Below are 23,201 nucleotides of genomic sequence, written 5' to 3'. Positions count from 1 at the left end.
TAATTTTCTCAGTCACACAACTTGGTTTCTACACTTCATATCAGTAAGTTTTGTTTTAAATTATTATCTCGTCATCCGTAAAATTTCAAGTTTTGCCTCTCCATTTAAGTAACATGACAAAAAATCCGCTTGTTACAAGTAAAAACTATAAATTAAGTTTGAAAGCTTATTCAATTTGCTTTACGATGAAAACAAGTTTTTGGTTGGCAAATTATTTTTTCTATTTGAAATAATATGAAATTCAACTATACCGGGTAAATTGCATAAGAGGAAAATACGTGCATTTTGATGAAAAGTGATGCCGTATTTTATTTGCCTGGCTATATTGAAAAAGCGGAAACTGCATGTGCAGCATGGACGGATTCAAGAAATAATCTCGCGACCTTTGTCGCCCTCCTTTATCAATTTCAAACGCAAATGATTGCTTTGCCGTCGATTTTTTTCCCTCGCACCAAATTGAATAAATTTGATTTTAAAATTTTGCGCGTACACTGTAAAAATGGTAACTGAATACGAAACAGAAGCAAACAGTGTTGTATGAACGAAAGGCAGTTACGAAATTGAAGCGACGAAAGAGGGAAAAACAATAAAGTTCTTGTTGAATTTTTTTTTAATTTATTGCGGAGGAGTGAATTGTAAACTATTGATATTCCGTGTGAAAGCATCATGGCGATCTGAACGTACATAGTACGTTTTTAATCCACAGAGTTATCCTACTTTATTTGGTCCCTTTCAACAAATCGTCCTGAAAAAGTGTCCCGGTCTTTAATACACCAACGTGTTTCAATGAAATCAGTGGAAGGAGGCAAATGGCTCTCGATGCGAAGTCGATTTTTTTTTATTGTATGTTTTAAACTGATGTATCGGCTGACTATAATATGTTCGAATACCTCTTTATAAAGTTACTCCTGATTTACTCAAATGGACAAATGTCAGATATCCAAGCATACTTACCTGGTACAGGGAGCACCGTGATCAAAAGGCGGTCTCCCCAGGTCGAGGCCTTTCCATTGCACTCCGGTTAGGCTGAAGCCTGCGATTGCCCCAAATGTGGGCAACTCGGGTACGCAATTTTTTAGTGTGGGGGACTGCGTTCGCGCTATCCCCTGTTAATATATCAAATGTAAAGAGAAGTTCCCAATAAATCCTAAAACTTGAAACTGTTGTTAAACTTTTTCTTTGGTACGCTGAGACTGTTCAGGAGTAGCGTAAATTGTGATCGCAAACCGGTTTTCCACTCTTTTGTTTCATATCATTGTATTTCATCAATTTGAGTATACGATATAAAGAAGCAAATTAATTTCTCAGTCACACAACTTGGTTTCTACACTTCATATCAGTAAGTTTTGTTTTAAATTATTATCTCGTCATCCGTAAATTTCAAGTTTTGCCTCTCCATTTAAGTAACATGACAAAAAATCCGCTTGTTACAAGTAAAAACTATAAATTAAGTTTGAAAGCTTATTCAATTTGCTTTACGATGAAAACAAGTTTTTGGTTGGCAAATTATTTTTTCTATTTGAAATAATATGAAATTCAACTATACCGGGTAAATTGCATAAGAGGAAAATACGTGCATTTGATGAAAAGTGATGCCGTATTTTATTTGCCTGGCTATATTGAAAAAGCGGAAACTGCATGTGCAGCATGGACGGATTCAAGAAATAATCTCGCGACCTTTGTCGCCCTCCTTTATCAATTTCAAACGCAAATGATTGCTTTGCCGTCGATTTTTTTCCCTCGCACCAAATTGAATAAATTTGATTTTAAAATTTTGCGCGTACACTGTAAAAATGGTAACTGAATACGAAACAGAAGCAAACAGTGTTGTATGAACGAAAGGCAGTTACGAAATTGAAGCGACGAAAGAGGGAAAAACAATAAAGTTCTTGTTGAATTTTTTTTAATTTATTGCGGAGGAGTGAATTGTAAACTATTGATATTCCGTGTGAAAGCATCATGGCGATCTGAACGTACATAGTACGTTTTTAATCCACAGAGTTATCCTACTTTATTTGGTCCCTTTCAACAAATCGTCCTGAAAAAGTGTCCCGGTCTTTAATACACCAACGTGTTTCAATGAAATCAGTGGAAGGAGGCAAATGGCTCTCGATGCGAAGTCGATTTTTTTTATTGTATGTTTTAAACTGATGTATCGGCTGACTATAATATGTTCGAATACCTCTTTATAAAGTTACTCCTGATTTACTCAAATGGACAAATGTCAGATATCCAAGCATACTTACCTGGTACAGGGAGCACCGTGATCAAAAAGGCGGTCTCCCCAGGTCGAGGCCTTTCCATTGCACTCCGGTTAGGCTGAAGCCTGCGATTGCCCCAAATGTGGGCAACTCGGGTACGCAATTTTTTAGTGTGGGGGACTGCGTTCGCGCTATCCCCTGTTAATATATCAAATGTAAAGAGAAGTTCCCAATAAATCCTAAAACTTGAAACTGTTGTTAAACTTTTTCTTTGGTACGCTGAGACTGTTCAGGAGTAGCGTAAATTGTGATCGCAAACCGGTTTTCCACTCTTTTGTTTCATATCATTGTATTTCATCAATTTGAGTATACGATATAAAGAAGCAAATTAATTTCTCAGTCACACAACTTGGTTTCTACACTTCATATCAGTAAGTTTTGTTTTAAATTATTATCTCGTCATCCGTAAATTTCAAGTTTTGCCTCTCCATTTAAGTAACATGACAAAAAATCCGCTTGTTACAAGTAAAAACTATAAATTAAGTTTGAAAGCTTATTCAATTTGCTTTACGATGAAAACAAGTTTTTGGTTGGCAAATTATTTTTTCTATTTGAAATAATATGAAATTCAACTATACCGGGTAAATTGCATAAGAGGAAAATACGTGCATTTGATGAAAAGTGATGCCGTATTTTATTTGCCTGGCTATATTGAAAAAGCGGAAACTGCATGTGCAGCATGGACGGATTCAAGAAATAATCTCGCGACCTTTGTCGCCCTCCTTTATCAATTTCAAACGCAAATGATTGCTTTGCCGTCGATTTTTTTCCCTCGCACCAAATTGAATAAATTTGATTTTAAAATTTTGCGCGTACACTGTAAAAATGGTAACTGAATACGAAACAGAAGCAAACAGTGTTGTATGAACGAAAGGCAGTTACGAAATTGAAGCGACGAAAGAGGGAAAAACAATAAAGTTCTTGTTGAATTTTTTTTAATTTATTGCGGAGGAGTGAATTGTAAACTATTGATATTCCGTGTGAAAGCATCATGGCGATCTGAACGTACATAGTACGTTTTTAATCCACAGAGTTATCCTACTTTATTTGGTCCCTTTCAACAAATCGTCCTGAAAAAGTGTCCCGGTCTTTAATACACCAACGTGTTTCAATGAAATCAGTGGAAGGAGGCAAATGGCTCTCGATGCGAAGTCGATTTTTTTTATTGTATGTTTTAAACTGATGTATCGGCTGACTATAATATGTTCGAATACCTCTTTATAAAGTTACTCCTGATTTACTCAAATGGACAAATGTCAGATATCCAAGCATACTTACCTGGTACAGGGAGCACCGTGATCAAAAAGGCGGTCTCCCCAGGTCGAGGCCTTTCCATTGCACTCCGGTTAGGCTGAAGCCTGCGATTGCCCCAAATGTGGGCAACTCGGGTACGCAATTTTTTAGTGTGGGGGGACTGCGTTCGCGCTATCCCCTGTTAATATATCAAATGTAAAGAGAAGTTCCCAATAAATCCTAAAACTTGAAACTGTTGTTAAACTTTTTCTTTGGTACGCTGAGACTGTTCAGGAGTAGCGTAAATTGTGATCGCAAACCGGTTTTCCACTCTTTTGTTTCATATCATTGTATTTCATCAATTTGAGTATACGATATAAAGAAGCAAATTAATTTCTCAGTCACACAACTTGGTTTCTACACTTCATATCAGTAAGTTTTGTTTTAAATTATTATCTCGTCATCCGTAAATTTCAAGTTTTGCCTCTCCATTTAAGTAACATGACAAAAAATCCGCTTGTTACAAGTAAAAACTATAAATTAAGTTTGAAAGCTTATTCAATTTGCTTTACGATGAAAACAAGTTTTTGGTTGGCAAATTATTTTTTCCTATTTGAAATAATATGAAATTCAACTATACCGGGTAAATTGCATAAGAGGAAAATACGTGCATTTGATGAAAAGTGATGCCGTATTTTATTTGCCTGGCTATATTGAAAAAGCGGAAACTGCATGTGCAGCATGGACGGATTCAAGAAATAATCTCGCGACCTTTGTCGCCCTCCTTTATCAATTTCAAACGCAAATGATTGCTTTGCCGTCGATTTTTTTCCCTCGCACCAAATTGAATAAATTTGATTTTAAAATTTTGCGCGTACACTGTAAAAATGGTAACTGAATACGAAACAGAAGCAAACAGTGTTGTATGAACGAAAGGCAGTTACGAAATTGAAGCGACGAAAGAGGGAAAAACAATAAAGTTCTTGTTGAATTTTTTTTAATTTATTGCGGAGGAGTGAATTGTAAACTATTGATATTCCGTGTGAAAGCATCATGGCGATCTGAACGTACATAGTACGTTTTTAATCCACAGAGTTATCCTACTTTATTTGGTCCCTTTCAACAAATCGTCCTGAAAAAGTGTCCCGGTCTTTAATACACCAACGTGTTTCAATGAAATCAGTGGAAGGAGGCAAATGGCTCTCGATGCGAAGTCGATTTTTTTTTATTGTATGTTTTAAACTGATGTATCGGCTGACTATAATATGTTCGAATACCTCTTTATAAAGTTACTCCTGATTTACTCAAATGGACAAATGTCAGATATCCAAGCATACTTACCTGGTACAGGGAGCACCGTGATCAAAAAGGCGGTCTCCCCAGGTCGAGGCCTTTCCATTGCACTCCGGTTAGGCTGAAGCCTGCGATTGCCCCAAATGTGGGCAACTCGGGTACGCAATTTTTTAGTGTGGGGGACTGCGTTCGCGCTATCCCCTGTTAATATATCAAATGTAAAGAGAAGTTCCCAATAAATCCTAAAACTTGAAACTGTTGTTAAACTTTTTCTTTGGTACGCTGAGACTGTTCAGGAGTAGCGTAAATTGTGATCGCAAACCGGTTTTCCACTCTTTTGTTTCATATCATTGTATTTCATCAATTTGAGTATACGATATAAAGAAGCAAATTAATTTCTCAGTCACACAACTTGGTTTCTACACTTCATATCAGTAAGTTTTGTTTTAAATTATTATCTCGTCATCCGTAAATTTCAAGTTTTGCCTCTCCATTTAAGTAACATGACAAAAAATCCGCTTGTTACAAGTAAAAACTATAAATTAAGTTTGAAAGCTTATTCAATTTGCTTTACGATGAAAACAAGTTTTTGGTTGGCAAATTATTTTTTCTATTTGAAATAATATGAAATTCAACTATACCGGGTAAATTGCATAAGAGGAAAATACGTGCATTTGATGAAAAGTGATGCCGTATTTTATTTGCCTGGCTATATTGAAAAAGCGGAAACTGCATGTGCAGCATGGACGGATTCAAGAAATAATCTCGCGACCTTTGTCGCCCTCCTTTATCAATTTCAAACGCAAATGATTGCTTTGCCGTCGATTTTTTTCCCTCGCACCAAATTGAATAAATTTGATTTTAAAATTTTGCGCGTACACTGTAAAAATGGTAACTGAATACGAAACAGAAGCAAACAGTGTTGTATGAACGAAAGGCAGTTACGAAATTGAAGCGACGAAAGAGGGAAAAACAATAAAGTTCTTGTTGAATTTTTTTTAATTTATTGCGGAGGAGTGAATTGTAAACTATTGATATTCCGTGTGAAAGCATCATGGCGATCTGAACGTACATAGTACGTTTTTAATCCACAGAGTTATCCTACTTTATTTGGTCCCTTTCAACAAATCGTCCTGAAAAAGTGTCCCGGTCTTTAATACACCAACGTGTTTCAATGAAATCAGTGGAAGGAGGCAAATGGCTCTCGATGCGAAGTCGATTTTTTTTATTGTATGTTTTAAACTGATGTATCGGCTGACTATAATATGTTCGAATACCTCTTTATAAAGTTACTCCTGATTTACTCAAATGGACAAATGTCAGATATCCAAGCATACTTACCTGGTACAGGGAGCACCGTGATCAAAAAGGCGGTCTCCCCAGGTCGAGGCCTTTCCATTGCACTCCGGTTAGGCTGAAGCCTGCGATTGCCCCAAATGTGGGCAACTCGGGTACGCAATTTTTTAGTGTGGGGGACTGCGTTCGCGCTATCCCCTGTTAATATATCAAATGTAAAGAGAAGTTCCCAATAAATCCTAAAACTTGAAACTGTTGTTAAACTTTTTCTTTGGTACGCTGAGACTGTTCAGGAGTAGCGTAAATTGTGATCGCAAACCGGTTTTCCACTCTTTTGTTTCATATCATTGTATTTCATCAATTTGAGTATACGATATAAAGAAGCAAATTAATTTCTCAGTCACACAACTTGGTTTCTACACTTCATATCAGTAAGTTTTGTTTTAAATTATTATCTCGTCATCCGTAAATTTCAAGTTTTGCCTCTCCATTTAAGTAACATGACAAAAAATCCGCTTGTTACAAGTAAAAACTATAAATTAAGTTTGAAAGCTTATTCAATTTGCTTTACGATGAAAACAAGTTTTTGGTTGGCAAATTATTTTTTCTATTTGAAATAATATGAAATTCAACTATACCGGGTAAATTGCATAAGAGGAAAATACGTGCATTTGATGAAAAGTGATGCCGTATTTTATTTGCCTGGCTATATTGAAAAAGCGGAAACTGCATGTGCAGCATGGACGGATTCAAGAAATAATCTCGCGACCTTTGTCGCCCTCCTTTATCAATTTCAAACGCAAATGATTGCTTTGCCGTCGATTTTTTTCCCTCGCACCAAATTGAATAAATTTGATTTTAAAATTTTGCGCGTACACTGTAAAAATGGTAACTGAATACGAAACAGAAGCAAACAGTGTTGTATGAACGAAAGGCAGTTACGAAATTGAAGCGACGAAAGAGGGAAAAACAATAAAGTTCTTGTTGAATTTTTTTTAATTTATTGCGGAGGAGTGAATTGTAAACTATTGATATTCCGTGTGAAAGCATCATGGCGATCTGAACGTACATAGTACGTTTTTAATCCACAGAGTTATCCTACTTTATTTGGTCCCTTTCAACAAATCGTCCTGAAAAAGTGTCCCGGTCTTTAATACACCAACGTGTTTCAATGAAATCAGTGGAAGGAGGCAAATGGCTCTCGATGCGAAGTCGATTTTTTTTATTGTATGTTTTAAACTGATGTATCGGCTGACTATAATATGTTCGAATACCTCTTTATAAAGTTACTCCTGATTTACTCAAATGGACAAATGTCAGATATCCAAGCATACTTACCTGGTACAGGGAGCACCGTGATCAAAAAGGCGGTCTCCCCAGGTCGAGGCCTTTCCATTGCACTCCGGTTAGGCTGAAGCCTGCGATTGCCCCAAATGTGGGCAACTCGGGTACGCAATTTTTTAGTGTGGGGGACTGCGTTCGCGCTATCCCCTGTTAATATATCAAATGTAAAGAGAAGTTCCCAATAAATCCTAAAACTTGAAACTGTTGTTAAACTTTTTCTTTGGTACGCTGAGACTGTTCAGGAGTAGCGTAAATTGTGATCGCAAACCGGTTTTCCACTCTTTTGTTTCATATCATTGTATTTCATCAATTTGAGTATACGATATAAAGAAGCAAATTAATTTCTCAGTCACACAACTTGGTTTCTACACTTCATATCAGTAAGTTTTGTTTTAAATTATTATCTCGTCATCCGTAAATTTCAAGTTTTGCCTCTCCATTTAAGTAACATGACAAAAAATCCGCTTGTTACAAGTAAAAACTATAAATTAAGTTTGAAAGCTTATTCAATTTGCTTTACGATGAAAACAAGTTTTTGGTTGGCAAATTATTTTTTCTATTTGAAATAATATGAAATTCAACTATACCGGGTAAATTGCATAAGAGGAAAATACGTGCATTTGATGAAAAGTGATGCCGTATTTTATTTGCCTGGCTATATTGAAAAAGCGGAAACTGCATGTGCAGCATGGACGGATTCAAGAAATAATCTCGCGACCTTTGTCGCCCTCCTTTATCAATTTCAAACGCAAATGATTGCTTTGCCGTCGATTTTTTTCCCTCGCACCAAATTGAATAAATTTGATTTTAAAATTTTGCGCGTACACTGTAAAAATGGTAACTGAATACGAAACAGAAGCAAACAGTGTTGTATGAACGAAAGGCAGTTACGAAATTGAAGCGACGAAAGAGGGAAAAACAATAAAGTTCTTGTTGAATTTTTTTTAATTTATTGCGGAGGAGTGAATTGTAAACTATTGATATTCCGTGTGAAAGCATCATGGCGATCTGAACGTACATAGTACGTTTTTAATCCACAGAGTTATCCTACTTTATTTGGTCCCTTTCAACAAATCGTCCTGAAAAAGTGTCCCGGTCTTTAATACACCAACGTGTTTCAATGAAATCAGTGGAAGGAGGCAAATGGCTCTCGATGCGAAGTCGATTTTTTTTATTGTATGTTTTAAACTGATGTATCGGCTGACTATAATATGTTCGAATACCTCTTTATAAAGTTACTCCTGATTTACTCAAATGGACAAATGTCAGATATCCAAGCATACTTACCTGGTACAGGGAGCACCGTGATCAAAAAGGCGGTCTCCCCAGGTCGAGGCCTTTCCATTGCACTCCGGTTAGGCTGAAGCCTGCGATTGCCCCAAATGTGGGCAACTCGGGTACGCAATTTTTTAGTGTGGGGGACTGCGTTCGCGCTATCCCCTGTTAATATATCAAATGTAAAGAGAAGTTCCCAATAAATCCTAAAACTTGAAACTGTTGTTAAACTTTTTCTTTGGTACGCTGAGACTGTTCAGGAGTAGCGTAAATTGTGATCGCAAACCGGTTTTCCACTCTTTTGTTTCATATCATTGTATTTCATCAATTTGAGTATACGATATAAAGAAGCAAATTAATTTCTCAGTCACACAACTTGGTTTCTACACTTCATATCAGTAAGTTTTGTTTTAAATTATTATCTCGTCATCCGTAAATTTCAAGTTTTGCCTCTCCATTTAAGTAACATGACAAAAAATCCGCTTGTTACAAGTAAAAACTATAAATTAAGTTTGAAAGCTTATTCAATTTGCTTTACGATGAAAACAAGTTTTTGGTTGGCAAATTATTTTTTCTATTTGAAATAATATGAAATTCAACTATACCGGGTAAATTGCATAAGAGGAAAATACGTGCATTTGATGAAAAGTGATGCCGTATTTTATTTGCCTGGCTATATTGAAAAAGCGGAAACTGCATGTGCAGCATGGACGGATTCAAGAAATAATCTCGCGACCTTTGTCGCCCTCCTTTATCAATTTCAAACGCAAATGATTGCTTTGCCGTCGATTTTTTTCCCTCGCACCAAATTGAATAAATTTGATTTTAAAATTTTGCGCGTACACTGTAAAAATGGTAACTGAATACGAAACAGAAGCAAACAGTGTTGTATGAACGAAAGGCAGTTACGAAATTGAAGCGACGAAAGAGGGAAAAACAATAAAGTTCTTGTTGAATTTTTTTTAATTTATTGCGGAGGAGTGAATTGTAAACTATTGATATTCCGTGTGAAAGCATCATGGCGATCTGAACGTACATAGTACGTTTTTAATCCACAGAGTTATCCTACTTTATTTGGTCCCTTTCAACAAATCGTCCTGAAAAAGTGTCCCGGTCTTTAATACACCAACGTGTTTCAATGAAATCAGTGGAAGGAGGCAAATGGCTCTCGATGCGAAGTCGATTTTTTTTATTGTATGTTTTAAACTGATGTATCGGCTGACTATAATATGTTCGAATACCTCTTTATAAAGTTACTCCTGATTTACTCAAATGGACAAATGTCAGATATCCAAGCATACTTACCTGGTACAGGGAGCACCGTGATCAAAAAGGCGGTCTCCCCAGGTCGAGGCCTTTCCATTGCACTCCGGTTAGGCTGAAGCCTGCGATTGCCCCAAATGTGGGCAACTCGGGTACGCAATTTTTTAGTGTGGGGGACTGCGTTCGCGCTATCCCCTGTTAATATATCAAATGTAAAGAGAAGTTCCCAATAAATCCTAAAACTTGAAACTGTTGTTAAACTTTTTCTTTGGTACGCTGAGACTGTTCAGGAGTAGCGTAAATTGTGATCGCAAACCGGTTTTCCACTCTTTTGTTTCATATCATTGTATTTCATCAATTTGAGTATACGATATAAAGAAGCAAATTAATTTCTCAGTCACACAACTTGGTTTCTACACTTCATATCAGTAAGTTTTGTTTTAAATTATTATCTCGTCATCCGTAAATTTCAAGTTTTGCCTCTCCATTTAAGTAACATGACAAAAAATCCGCTTGTTACAAGTAAAAACTATAAATTAAGTTTGAAAGCTTATTCAATTTGCTTTACGATGAAAACAAGTTTTTGGTTGGCAAATTATTTTTTCTATTTGAAATAATATGAAATTCAACTATACCGGGTAAATTGCATAAGAGGAAAATACGTGCATTTGATGAAAAGTGATGCCGTATTTTATTTGCCTGGCTATATTGAAAAAGCGGAAACTGCATGTGCAGCATGGACGGATTCAAGAAATAATCTCGCGACCTTTGTCGCCCTCCTTTATCAATTTCAAACGCAAATGATTGCTTTGCCGTCGATTTTTTTCCCTCGCACCAAATTGAATAAATTTGATTTTAAAATTTTGCGCGTACACTGTAAAAATGGTAACTGAATACGAAACAGAAGCAAACAGTGTTGTATGAACGAAAGGCAGTTACGAAATTGAAGCGACGAAAGAGGGAAAAACAATAAAGTTCTTGTTGAATTTTTTTTAATTTATTGCGGAGGAGTGAATTGTAAACTATTGATATTCCGTGTGAAAGCATCATGGCGATCTGAACGTACATAGTACGTTTTTAATCCACAGAGTTATCCTACTTTATTTGGTCCCTTTCAACAAATCGTCCTGAAAAAGTGTCCCGGTCTTTAATACACCAACGTGTTTCAATGAAATCAGTGGAAGGAGGCAAATGGCTCTCGATGCGAAGTCGATTTTTTTTATTGTATGTTTTAAACTGATGTATCGGCTGACTATAATATGTTCGAATACCTCTTTATAAAGTTACTCCTGATTTACTCAAATGGACAAATGTCAGATATCCAAGCATACTTACCTGGTACAGGGAGCACCGTGATCAAAAAGGCGGTCTCCCCAGGTCGAGGCCTTTCCATTGCACTCCGGTTAGGCTGAAGCCTGCGATTGCCCCAAATGTGGGCAACTCGGGTACGCAATTTTTTAGTGTGGGGGACTGCGTTCGCGCTATCCCCTGTTAATATATCAAATGTAAAGAGAAGTTCCCAATAAATCCTAAAACTTGAAACTGTTGTTAAACTTTTTCTTTGGTACGCTGAGACTGTTCAGGAGTAGCGTAAATTGTGATCGCAAACCGGTTTTCCACTCTTTTGTTTCATATCATTGTATTTCATCAATTTGAGTATACGATATAAAGAAGCAAATTAATTTCTCAGTCACACAACTTGGTTTCTACACTTCATATCAGTAAGTTTTGTTTTAAATTATTATCTCGTCATCCGTAAATTTCAAGTTTTGCCTCTCCATTTAAGTAACATGACAAAAAATCCGCTTGTTACAAGTAAAAACTATAAATTAAGTTTGAAAGCTTATTCAATTTGCTTTACGATGAAAACAAGTTTTTGGTTGGCAAATTATTTTTTCTATTTGAAATAATATGAAATTCAACTATACCGGGTAAATTGCATAAGAGGAAAATACGTGCATTTGATGAAAAGTGATGCCGTATTTTATTTGCCTGGCTATATTGAAAAAGCGGAAACTGCATGTGCAGCATGGACGGATTCAAGAAATAATCTCGCGACCTTTGTCGCCCTCCTTTATCAATTTCAAACGCAAATGATTGCTTTGCCGTCGATTTTTTTCCCTCGCACCAAATTGAATAAATTTGATTTTAAAATTTTGCGCGTACACTGTAAAAATGGTAACTGAATACGAAACAGAAGCAAACAGTGTTGTATGAACGAAAGGCAGTTACGAAATTGAAGCGACGAAAGAGGGAAAAACAATAAAGTTCTTGTTGAATTTTTTTTAATTTATTGCGGAGGAGTGAATTGTAAACTATTGATATTCCGTGTGAAAGCATCATGGCGATCTGAACGTACATAGTACGTTTTTAATCCACAGAGTTATCCTACTTTATTTGGTCCCTTTCAACAAATCGTCCTGAAAAAGTGTCCCGGTCTTTAATACACCAACGTGTTTCAATGAAATCAGTGGAAGGAGGCAAATGGCTCTCGATGCGAAGTCGATTTTTTTTATTGTATGTTTTAAACTGATGTATCGGCTGACTATAATATGTTCGAATACCTCTTTATAAAGTTACTCCTGATTTACTCAAATGGACAAATGTCAGATATCCAAGCATACTTACCTGGTACAGGGAGCACCGTGATCAAAAAGGCGGTCTCCCCAGGTCGAGGCCTTTCCATTGCACTCCGGTTAGGCTGAAGCCTGCGATTGCCCCAAATGTGGGCAACTCGGGTACGCAATTTTTTAGTGTGGGGGACTGCGTTCGCGCTATCCCCTGTTAATATATCAAATGTAAAGAGAAGTTCCCAATAAATCCTAAAACTTGAAACTGTTGTTAAACTTTTTCTTTGGTACGCTGAGACTGTTCAGGAGTAGCGTAAATTGTGATCGCAAACCGGTTTTCCACTCTTTTGTTTCATATCATTGTATTTCATCAATTTGAGTATACGATATAAAGAAGCAAATTAATTTCTCAGTCACACAACTTGGTTTCTACACTTCATATCAGTAAGTTTTGTTTTAAATTATTATCTCGTCATCCGTAAATTTCAAGTTTTGCCTCTCCATTTAAGTAACATGACAAAAAATCCGCTTGTTACAAGTAAAAACTATAAATTAAGTTTGAAAGCTTATTCAATTTGCTTTACGATGAAAACAAGTTTTTGGTTGGCAAATTATTTTTTCTATTTGAAATAATATGAAATTCAACTATACCGGGTAAATTGCATAAGAGGAAAATACGTGCATTTGATGAAAAGTGATGCCGTATTTTATTTGCCTGGCTATATTGAAAAAGCGGAAACTGCATGTGCAGCATGGACGGATTCAAGAAATAATCTCGCGACCTTTGTCGCCCTCCTTTATCAATTTCAAACGCAAATGATTGCTTTGCCGTCGATTTTTTTCCCTCGCACCAAATTGAATAAATTTGATTTTAAAATTTTGCGCGTACACTGTAAAAATGGTAACTGAATACGAAACAGAAGCAAACAGTGTTGTATGAACGAAAGGCAGTTACGAAATTGAAGCGACGAAAGAGGGAAAAACAATAAAGTTCTTGTTGAATTTTTTTTAATTTATTGCGGAGGAGTGAATTGTAAACTATTGATATTCCGTGTGAAAGCATCATGGCGATCTGAACGTACATAGTACGTTTTTAATCCACAGAGTTATCCTACTTTATTTGGTCCCTTTCAACAAATCGTCCTGAAAAAGTGTCCCGGTCTTTAATACACCAACGTGTTTCAATGAAATCAGTGGAAGGAGGCAAATGGCTCTCGATGCGAAGTCGATTTTTTTTATTGTATGTTTTAAACTGATGTATCGGCTGACTATAATATGTTCGAATACCTCTTTATAAAGTTACTCCTGATTTACTCAAATGGACAAATGTCAGATATCCAAGCATACTTACCTGGTACAGGGAGCACCGTGATCAAAAAGGCGGTCTCCCCAGGTCGAGGCCTTTCCATTGCACTCCGGTTAGGCTGAAGCCTGCGATTGCCCCAAATGTGGGCAACTCGGGTACGCAATTTTTTAGTGTGGGGGACTGCGTTCGCGCTATCCCCTGTTAATATATCAAATGTAAAGAGAAGTTCCCAATAAATCCTAAAACTTGAAACTGTTGTTAAACTTTTTCTTTGGTACGCTGAGACTGTTCAGGAGTAGCGTAAATTGTGATCGCAAACCGGTTTTCCACTCTTTTGTTTCATATCATTGTATTTCATCAATTTGAGTATACGATATAAAGAAGCAAATTAATTTCTCAGTCACACAACTTGGTTTCTACACTTCATATCAGTAAGTTTTGTTTTAAATTATTATCTCGTCATCCGTAAATTTCAAGTTTTGCCTCTCCATTTAAGTAACATGACAAAAAATCCGCTTGTTACAAGTAAAAACTATAAATTAAGTTTGAAAGCTTATTCAATTTGCTTTACGATGAAAACAAGTTTTTGGTTGGCAAATTATTTTTTCTATTTGAAATAATATGAAATTCAACTATACCGGGTAAATTGCATAAGAGGAAAATACGTGCATTTGATGAAAAGTGATGCCGTATTTTATTTGCCTGGCTATATTGAAAAAGCGGAAACTGCATGTGCAGCATGGACGGATTCAAGAAATAATCTCGCGACCTTTGTCGCCCTCCTTTATCAATTTCAAACGCAAATGATTGCTTTGCCGTCGATTTTTTTCCCTCGCACCAAATTGAATAAATTTGATTTTAAAATTTTGCGCGTACACTGTAAAAATGGTAACTGAATACGAAACAGAAGCAAACAGTGTTGTATGAACGAAAGGCAGTTACGAAATTGAAGCGACGAAAGAGGGAAAAACAATAAAGTTCTTGTTGAATTTTTTTTAATTTATTGCGGAGGAGTGAATTGTAAACTATTGATATTCCGTGTGAAAGCATCATGGCGATCTGAACGTACATAGTACGTTTTTAATCCACAGAGTTATCCTACTTTATTTGGTCCCTTTCAACAAATCGTCCTGAAAAAGTGTCCCGGTCTTTAATACACCAACGTGTTTCAATGAAATCAGTGGAAGGAGGCAAATGGCTCTCGATGCGAAGTCGATTTTTTTTATTGTATGTTTTAAACTGATGTATCGGCTGACTATAATATGTTCGAATACCTCTTTATAAAGTTACTCCTGATTTACTCAAATGGACAAATGTCAGATATCCAAGCATACTTACCTGGTACAGGGAGCACCGTGATCAAAAAGGCGGTCTCCCCAGGTCGAGGCCTTTCCATTGCACTCCGGTTAGGCTGAAGCCTGCGATTGCCCCAAATGTGGGCAACTCGGGTACGCAATTTTTTAGTGTGGGGGACTGCGTTCGCGCTATCCCCTGTTAATATATCAAATGTAAAGAGAAGTTCCCAATAAATCCTAAAACTTGAAACTGTTGTTAAACTTTTTCTTTGGTACGCTGAGACTGTTCAGGAGTAGCGTAAATTGTGATCGCAAACCGGTTTTCCACTCTTTTGTTTCATATCATTGTATTTCATCAATTTGAGTATACGATATAAAGAAGCAAATTAATTTCTCAGTCACACAACTTGGTTTCTACACTTCATATCAGTAAGTTTTGTTTTAAATTATTATCTCGTCATCCGTAAATTTCAAGTTTTGCCTCTCCATTTAAGTAACATGACAAAAAATCCGCTTGTTACAAGTAAAAACTATAAATTAAGTTTGAAAGCTTATTCAATTTGCTTTACGATGAAAACAAGTTTTTGGTTGGCAAATTATTTTTTCTATTTGAAATAATATGAAATTCAACTATACCGGGTAAATTGCATAAGAGGAAAATACGTGCATTTGATGAAAAGTGATGCCGTATTTTATTTGCCTGGCTATATTGAAAAAGCGGAAACTGCATGTGCAGCATGGACGGATTCAAGAAATAATCTCGCGACCTTTGTCGCCCTCCTTTATCAATTTCAAACGCAAATGATTGCTTTGCCGTCGATTTTTTTCCCTCGCACCAAATTGAATAAATTTGATTTTAAAATTTTGCGCGTACACTGTAAAAATGGTAACTGAATACGAAACAGAAGCAAACAGTGTTGTATGAACGAAAGGCAGTTACGAAATTGAAGCGACGAAAGAGGGAAAAACAATAAAGTTCTTGTTGAATTTTTTTTAATTTATTGCGGAGGAGTGAATTGTAAACTATTGATATTCCGTGTGAAAGCATCATGGCGATCTGAACGTACATAGTACGTTTTTAATCCACAGAGTTATCCTACTTTATTTGGTCCCTTTCAACAAATCGTCCTGAAAAAGTGTCCCGGTCTTTAATACACCAACGTGTTTCAATGAAATCAGTGGAAGGAGGCAAATGGCTCTCGATGCGAAGTCGATTTTTTTTATTGTATGTTTTAAACTGATGTATCGGCTGACTATAATATGTTCGAATACCTCTTTATAAAGTTACTCCTGATTTACTCAAATGGACAAATGTCAGATATCCAAGCATACTTACCTGGTACAGGGAGCACCGTGATCAAAAAGGCGGTCTCCCCAGGTCGAGGCCTTTCCATTGCACTCCGGTTAGGCTGAAGCCTGCGATTGCCCCAAATGTGGGCAACTCGGGTACGCAATTTTTTAGTGTGGGGGACTGCGTTCGCGCTATCCCCTGTTAATATATCAAATGTAAAGAGAAGTTCCCAATAAATCCTAAAACTTGAAACTGTTGTTAAACTTTTTCTTTGGTACGCTGAGACTGTTCAGGAGTAGCGTAAATTGTGATCGCAAACCGGTTTTCCACTCTTTTGTTTCATATCATTGTATTTCATCAATTTGAGTATACGATATAAAGAAGCAAATTAATTTCTCAGTCACACAACTTGGTTTCTACACTTCATATCAGTAAGTTTTGTTTTAAATTATTATCTCGTCATCCGTAAATTTCAAGTTTTGCCTCTCCATTTAAGTAACATGACAAAAAATCCGCTTGTTACAAGTAAAAACTATAAATTAAGTTTGAAAGCTTATTCAATTTGCTTTACGATGAAAACAAGTTTTTGGTTGGCAAATTATTTTTTCTATTTGAAATAATATGAAATTCAACTATACCGGGTAAATTGCATAAGAGGAAAATACGTGCATTTGATGAAAAGTGATGCCGTATTTTATTTGCCTGGCTATATTGAAAAAGCGGAAACTGCATGTGCAGCATGGACGGATTCAAGAAATAATCTCGCGACCTTTGTCGCCCTCCTTTATCAATTTCAAACGCAAATGATTGCTTTGCCGTCGATTTTTTTCCCTCGCACCAAATTGAATAAATTTGATTTTAAAATTTTGCGCGTACACTGTAAAAATGGTAACTGAATACGAAACAGAAGCAAACAGTGTTGTATGAACGAAAGGCAGTTACGAAATTGAAGCGACGAAAGAGGGAAAAACAATAAAGTTCTTGTTGAATTTTTTTTAATTTATTGCGGAGGAGTGAATTGTAAACTATTGATATTCCGTGTGAAAGCATCATGGCGATCTGAACGTACATAGTACGTTTTTAATCCACAGAGTTATCCTACTTTATTTGGTCCCTTTCAACAAATCGTCCTGAAAAAGTGTCCCGGTCTTTAATACACCAACGTGTTTCAATGAAATCAGTGGAAGGAGGCAAATGGCTCTCGATGCGAAGTCGATTTTTTTTATTGTATGTTTTAAACTGATGTATCGGCTGACTATAATATGTTCGAATACCTCTTTATAAAGTTACTCCTGATTTACTCAAATGGACAAATGTCAGATATCCAAGCATACTTACCTGGTACAGGGAGCACCGTGATCAAAAAGGCGGTCTCCCCAGGTCGAGGCCTTTCCATTGCACTCCGGTTAGGCTGAAGCCTGCGATTGCCCCAAATGTGGGCAACTCGGGTACGCAATTTTTTAGTGTGGGGGACTGCGTTCGCGCTATCCCCTGTTAATATATCAAATGTAAAGAGAAGTTCCCAATAAATCCTAAAACTTGAAACTGTTGTTAAACTTTTTCTTTGGTACGCTGAGACTGTTCAGGAGTAGCGTAAATTGTGATCGCAAACCGGTTTTCCACTCTTTTGTTTCATATCATTGTATTTCATCAATTTGAGTATACGATATAAAGAAGCAAATTAATTTCTCAGTCACACAACTTGGTTTCTACACTTCATATCAGTAAGTTTTGTTTTAAATTATTATCTCGTCATCCGTAAATTTCAAGTTTTGCCTCTCCATTTAAGTAACATGACAAAAAATCCGCTTGTTACAAGTAAAAACTATAAATTAAGTTTGAAAGCTTATTCAATTTGCTTTACGATGAAAACAAGTTTTTGGTTGGCAAATTATTTTTTCTATTTGAAATAATATGAAATTCAACTATACCGGGTAAATTGCATAAGAGGAAAATACGTGCATTTGATGAAAAGTGATGCCGTATTTTATTTGCCTGGCTATATTGAAAAAGCGGAAACTGCATGTGCAGCATGGACGGATTCAAGAAATAATCTCGCGACCTTTGTCGCCCTCCTTTATCAATTTCAAACGCAAATGATTGCTTTGCCGTCGATTTTTTTCCCTCGCACCAAATTGAATAAATTTGATTTTAAAATTTTGCGCGTACACTGTAAAAATGGTAACTGAATACGAAACAGAAGCAAACAGTGTTGTATGAACGAAAGGCAGTTACGAAATTGAAGCGACGAAAGAGGGAAAAACAATAAAGTTCTTGTTGAATTTTTTTTAATTTATTGCGGAGGAGTGAATTGTAAACTATTGATATTCCGTGTGAAAGCATCATGGCGATCTGAACGTACATAGTACGTTTTTAATCCACAGAGTTATCCTACTTTATTTGGTCCCTTTCAACAAATCGTCCTGAAAAAGTGTCCCGGTCTTTAATACACCAACGTGTTTCAATGAAATCAGTGGAAGGAGGCAAATGGCTCTCGATGCGAAGTCGATTTTTTTTATTGTATGTTTTAAACTGATGTATCGGCTGACTATAATATGTTCGAATACCTCTTTATAAAGTTACTCCTGATTTACTCAAATGGACAAATGTCAGATATCCAAGCATACTTACCTGGTACAGGGAGCACCGTGATCAAAAAGGCGAAATTGATGTAAGTTAAAAGTTTAATAGTACAGTGTCTCGTCAAAATGCAAGCAGTTGATTTGGAATTATTGAATCGCAGTGCCAAGTTCGTGTTTACGGATGGTATACCTGATAACCCACGAAAATGGATTATCCGTACTTTGAAGACCGTGATTGATCCGCAGGATATTACAGCTATTTTTAGGTGTGATATTGGTGGTGCATGGTTTTCGACTTTTACGTCAGAGGAGGTTGCTGAACAAGTTATAGCATCGGATTATTCGTCGTTAGATTCAAAAGTTAAAGTGAGTCGTGCTGATAAAAGAACAGTGCAATTAAAAGTGTTATGGTTACCTGTTTGGATTAAGTTAATAGCAGTTGAAATGTTTCTTGAACAATTTGGAACAGTTATCAGTTGTGTCAGGGAAACGGAAGCTTCAGAAGGAGTGTCATTTTCAAATGGGAACATTAAAGTGGCGTTAGAAGTGTCAGAGAAAGAAGTTCACAGTATACCGTACCGTGCGGTCATTGGTGGTAAGGACTGTCTACTTACTGTTTTCGGTAGACCACCAAAGTGTTTGAAGTGTAAGGAAGTCGGGCACATTCGTCGGAATTGTCCGTCCGTGAAAAAGTCTACAGTACCAATACCTTCGCAAAAAGTATTGGTTTCGGAAACTCAGAACATTGACAATAGTACTAGTGAAACGTTAGATTCACAAGTTACTACTCCAGATACCCAGGAGTCTACAGAGGATACTATGGAAACCGAGAAATCTCCGTCCGTCTCGAAGTCGTGGTCCGATATCGTCACAGAAGCGGAGGATCTTTCTACTTCTGGCAAGAAGAGAAAGATGGACAAAGTTAAAAAGTTAACATACGAACTGTGTTTTGTTAAAATGTCAGACGGGAAGGTTAAACCGTCGTTAGGTTGTTTAAATGACAAGAACCAGTTAACTACGTCCAAAATGAGTGATAAAGAATTGGAAGGTATAATTGGTAAAGAACCGGACAGACAAAAACATAAACAGTTATTATTAGACAATTTACAAGATGATATTGACATTGTAGTAGACCCATATTATTTTTCACATAAATCTAAATAGTTGTATTTAAAGTTTAAAGTAATGTTATACTTGACAAGTATTCATTACATGTAGTATTTAAAACAGTTTAGTTCAAAATTTAAAGGTAACGTTATTGTCGTAGCACACATGACAATGCATTATGGACTTTAGTGGGTTGTGTGTGTACGATATTGATTTTGATGTTTAAATGTATTCACTTATATGTATTTTGTATTTGATTTGTTAAAGGTAAACAATATAGGTAAAAATTATCGGATGACATTTATTTATAGTTCTATTTAAATATAATACTAGTTAACCTGTTAACGAAAACTGGTTTTAACTATAAAGGTAAATTATTTAAAGGAAAGTTACATATAGATTTGTAAAAGGAATTTAAAACAATTAGTATTTTAATCTAAAAGGGGGGTTTTTCAGTAATTATTTAGGGGTTTTCTAAATAGATTTCAAGTAAATTTATTTTAGTAATTTGATTTCAATCTAAAAGTATTTGATTATCAGTAATTTCCGGGACTTATTTAATATTGAGTTACAATCGTACTATCTGTGATATATGATTTTAACTATTGATTGTAAACAATATATATGATTTTTTCTGAATAAAGTGTTTGAAATATAAAAAAAAAAAGGTCTCCCCAGGTCGAGGCCTTTCCATTGCACTCCGGTTAGGCTGAAGCCTGCGATTGCCCCAAATGTGGGCAACTCGGGTACGCAATTTTTTAGTGTGGGGGACTGCGTTCGCGCTATCCCCTGTTAATATATCAAATGTAAAGAGAAGTTCCCAATAAATCCTAAAACTTGAAACTGTTGTTAAACTTTTTCTTTGGTACGCTGAGACTGTTCAGGAGTAGCGTAAATTGTGATCGCAAACCGGTTTTCCACTCTTTTGTTTCATATCATTGTATTTCATCAATTTGAGTATACGATATAAAGAAGCAAATTAATTTCTCAGTCACACAACTTGGTTTCTACACTTCATATCAGTAAGTTTTGTTTTAAATTATTATCTCGTCATCCGTAAATTTCAAGTTTTGCCTCTCCATTTAAGTAACATGACAAAAAATCCGCTTGTTACAAGTAAAAACTATAAATTAAGTTTGAAAGCTTATTCAATTTGCTTTACGATGAAAACAAGTTTTTGGTTGGCAAATTATTTTTTCTATTTGAAATAATATGAAATTCAACTATACCGGGTAAATTGCATAAGAGGAAAATACGTGCATTTGATGAAAAGTGATGCCGTATTTTATTTGCCTGGCTATATTGAAAAAGCGGAAACTGCATGTGCAGCATGGACGGATTCAAGAAATAATCTCGCGACCTTTGTCGCCCTCCTTTATCAATTTCAAACGCAAATGATTGCTTTGCCGTCGATTTTTTTCCCTCGCACCAAATTGAATAAATTTGATTTTAAAATTTTGCGCGTACACTGTAAAAATGGTAACTGAATACGAAACAGAAGCAAACAGTGTTGTATGAACGAAAGGCAGTTACGAAATTGAAGCGACGAAAGAGGGAAAAACAATAAAGTTCTTGTTGAATTTTTTTTAATTTATTGCGGAGGAGTGAATTGTAAACTATTGATATTCCGTGTGAAAGCATCATGGCGATCTGAACGTACATAGTACGTTTTTAATCCACAGAGTTATCCTACTTTATTTGGTCCCTTTCAACAAATCGTCCTGAAAAAGTGTCCCGGTCTTTAATACACCAACGTGTTTCAATGAAATCAGTGGAAGGAGGCAAATGGCTCTCGATGCGAAGTCGATTTTTTTTATTGTATGTTTTAAACTGATGTATCGGCTGACTATAATATGTTCGAATACCTCTTTATAAAGTTACTCCTGATTTACTCAAATGGACAAATGTCAGATATCCAAGCATACTTACCTGGTACAGGGAGCACCGTGATCAAAAAGGCGGTCTCCCCAGGTCGAGGCCTTTCCATTGCACTCCGGTTAGGCTGAAGCCTGCGATTGCCCCAAATGTGGGCAACTCGGGTACGCAATTTTTTAGTGTGGGGGACTGCGTTCGCGCTATCCCCTGTTAATATATCAAATGTAAAGAGAAGTTCCCAATAAATCCTAAAACTTGAAACTGTTGTTAAACTTTTTCTTTGGTACGCTGAGACTGTTCAGGAGTAGCGTAAATTGTGATCGCAAACCGGTTTTCCACTCTTTTGTTTCATATCATTGTATTTCATCAATTTGAGTATACGATATAAAGAAGCAAATTAATTTCTCAGTCACACAACTTGGTTTCTACACTTCATATCAGTAAGTTTTGTTTTAAATTATTATCTCGTCATCCGTAAATTTCAAGTTTTGCCTCTCCATTTAAGTAACATGACAAAAAATCCGCTTGTTACAAGTAAAAACTATAAATTAAGTTTGAAAGCTTATTCAATTTGCTTTACGATGAAAACAAGTTTTTGGTTGGCAAATTATTTTTTCTATTTGAAATAATATGAAATTCAACTATACCGGGTAAATTGCATAAGAGGAAAATACGTGCATTTGATGAAAAGTGATGCCGTATTTTATTTGCCTGGCTATATTGAAAAAGCGGAAACTGCATGTGCAGCATGGACGGATTCAAGAAATAATCTCGCGACCTTTGTCGCCCTCCTTTATCAATTTCAAACGCAAATGATTGCTTTGCCGTCGATTTTTTTCCCTCGCACCAAATTGAATAAATTTGATTTTAAAATTTTGCGCGTACACTGTAAAAATGGTAACTGAATACGAAACAGAAGCAAACAGTGTTGTATGAACGAAAGGCAGTTACGAAATTGAAGCGACGAAAGAGGGAAAAACAATAAAGTTCTTGTTGAATTTTTTTTAATTTATTGCGGAGGAGTGAATTGTAAACTATTGATATTCCGTGTGAAAGCATCATGGCGATCTGAACGTACATAGTACGTTTTTAATCCACAGAGTTATCCTACTTTATTTGGTCCCTTTCAACAAATCGTCCTGAAAAAGTGTCCCGGTCTTTAATACACCAACGTGTTTCAATGAAATCAGTGGAAGGAGGCAAATGGCTC

At 36.2% G+C, this 23,201-nt stretch overlaps 1 protein-coding gene, 15 non-coding genes and 1 pseudogene across 16 annotated transcripts; all 17 read left to right on the top strand.

The window, feature by feature from the left end:
• The first annotated feature begins 946 nt into the window (after positions 1-946).
• On the top strand, positions 947-1,109 carry LOC134698462 (U1 spliceosomal RNA). The gene has a single exon (XR_010103419.1). It is a non-coding gene; the product is annotated as a U1 spliceosomal RNA (small nuclear RNA).
• Positions 1,110-2,238: 1,129 nt separating this feature from the next.
• Positions 2,239-2,402, top strand: LOC134698232 (U1 spliceosomal RNA). Its single transcript, XR_010103200.1, has one exon. It is a non-coding gene; the product is annotated as a U1 spliceosomal RNA (small nuclear RNA).
• Positions 2,403-3,531: 1,129 nt separating this feature from the next.
• Positions 3,532-3,696, top strand: LOC134698357 (U1 spliceosomal RNA). Its single transcript, XR_010103319.1, has one exon. It is a non-coding gene; the product is annotated as a U1 spliceosomal RNA (small nuclear RNA).
• Positions 3,697-4,827: 1,131 nt separating this feature from the next.
• On the top strand, positions 4,828-4,991 carry LOC134698231 (U1 spliceosomal RNA). The gene has a single exon (XR_010103199.1). It is a non-coding gene; the product is annotated as a U1 spliceosomal RNA (small nuclear RNA).
• A 1,129-nt stretch (positions 4,992-6,120) lies between these two features.
• LOC134698229 (U1 spliceosomal RNA) lies at positions 6,121-6,284 on the top strand. Its single transcript, XR_010103197.1, has one exon. It is a non-coding gene; the product is annotated as a U1 spliceosomal RNA (small nuclear RNA).
• Positions 6,285-7,413: 1,129 nt separating this feature from the next.
• LOC134698228 (U1 spliceosomal RNA) lies at positions 7,414-7,577 on the top strand. The gene has a single exon (XR_010103196.1). It is a non-coding gene; the product is annotated as a U1 spliceosomal RNA (small nuclear RNA).
• Positions 7,578-8,706: 1,129 nt separating this feature from the next.
• Positions 8,707-8,870, top strand: LOC134698227 (U1 spliceosomal RNA). The gene has a single exon (XR_010103195.1). It is a non-coding gene; the product is annotated as a U1 spliceosomal RNA (small nuclear RNA).
• A 1,129-nt stretch (positions 8,871-9,999) lies between these two features.
• Positions 10,000-10,163, top strand: LOC134698225 (U1 spliceosomal RNA). Its single transcript, XR_010103194.1, has one exon. It is a non-coding gene; the product is annotated as a U1 spliceosomal RNA (small nuclear RNA).
• Positions 10,164-11,292: 1,129 nt separating this feature from the next.
• Positions 11,293-11,456, top strand: LOC134698224 (U1 spliceosomal RNA). Its single transcript, XR_010103193.1, has one exon. It is a non-coding gene; the product is annotated as a U1 spliceosomal RNA (small nuclear RNA).
• Positions 11,457-12,585: 1,129 nt separating this feature from the next.
• LOC134698223 (U1 spliceosomal RNA) lies at positions 12,586-12,749 on the top strand. The gene has a single exon (XR_010103192.1). It is a non-coding gene; the product is annotated as a U1 spliceosomal RNA (small nuclear RNA).
• Positions 12,750-13,878: 1,129 nt separating this feature from the next.
• On the top strand, positions 13,879-14,042 carry LOC134698222 (U1 spliceosomal RNA). The gene has a single exon (XR_010103191.1). It is a non-coding gene; the product is annotated as a U1 spliceosomal RNA (small nuclear RNA).
• A 1,129-nt stretch (positions 14,043-15,171) lies between these two features.
• On the top strand, positions 15,172-15,335 carry LOC134698221 (U1 spliceosomal RNA). The gene has a single exon (XR_010103190.1). It is a non-coding gene; the product is annotated as a U1 spliceosomal RNA (small nuclear RNA).
• Positions 15,336-16,464: 1,129 nt separating this feature from the next.
• LOC134698220 (U1 spliceosomal RNA) lies at positions 16,465-16,628 on the top strand. The gene has a single exon (XR_010103189.1). It is a non-coding gene; the product is annotated as a U1 spliceosomal RNA (small nuclear RNA).
• A 1,129-nt stretch (positions 16,629-17,757) lies between these two features.
• On the top strand, positions 17,758-17,921 carry LOC134698219 (U1 spliceosomal RNA). Its single transcript, XR_010103188.1, has one exon. It is a non-coding gene; the product is annotated as a U1 spliceosomal RNA (small nuclear RNA).
• A 1,158-nt stretch (positions 17,922-19,079) lies between these two features.
• Positions 19,080-20,575, top strand: LOC134697110 (uncharacterized). The gene has a single exon (XM_063559155.1). It carries the CDS (start codon positions 19,136-19,138, stop codon positions 20,171-20,173), a length of 1,038 nt encoding a protein of 345 aa, XP_063415225.1. The 5' UTR covers positions 19,080-19,135; the 3' UTR covers positions 20,174-20,575.
• A 198-nt stretch (positions 20,576-20,773) lies between these two features.
• LOC134698475 (U1 spliceosomal RNA) lies at positions 20,774-20,908 on the top strand (annotated as a pseudogene).
• Positions 20,909-22,037: 1,129 nt separating this feature from the next.
• On the top strand, positions 22,038-22,201 carry LOC134698217 (U1 spliceosomal RNA). The gene has a single exon (XR_010103186.1). It is a non-coding gene; the product is annotated as a U1 spliceosomal RNA (small nuclear RNA).
• The last annotated feature ends 1,000 nt before the right edge of the window (positions 22,202-23,201 follow it).

This window comes from Mytilus trossulus, chromosome 14 (genome assembly GCF_036588685.1).
Source record: "Mytilus trossulus isolate FHL-02 chromosome 14, PNRI_Mtr1.1.1.hap1, whole genome shotgun sequence".
Lineage (NCBI taxonomy): Eukaryota > Metazoa > Mollusca > Bivalvia > Mytilida > Mytilidae > Mytilus > Mytilus trossulus.
Note: the sequence above shows the minus strand (reverse complement) of the source record. Positions and strands in the feature narration are given on the sequence as shown.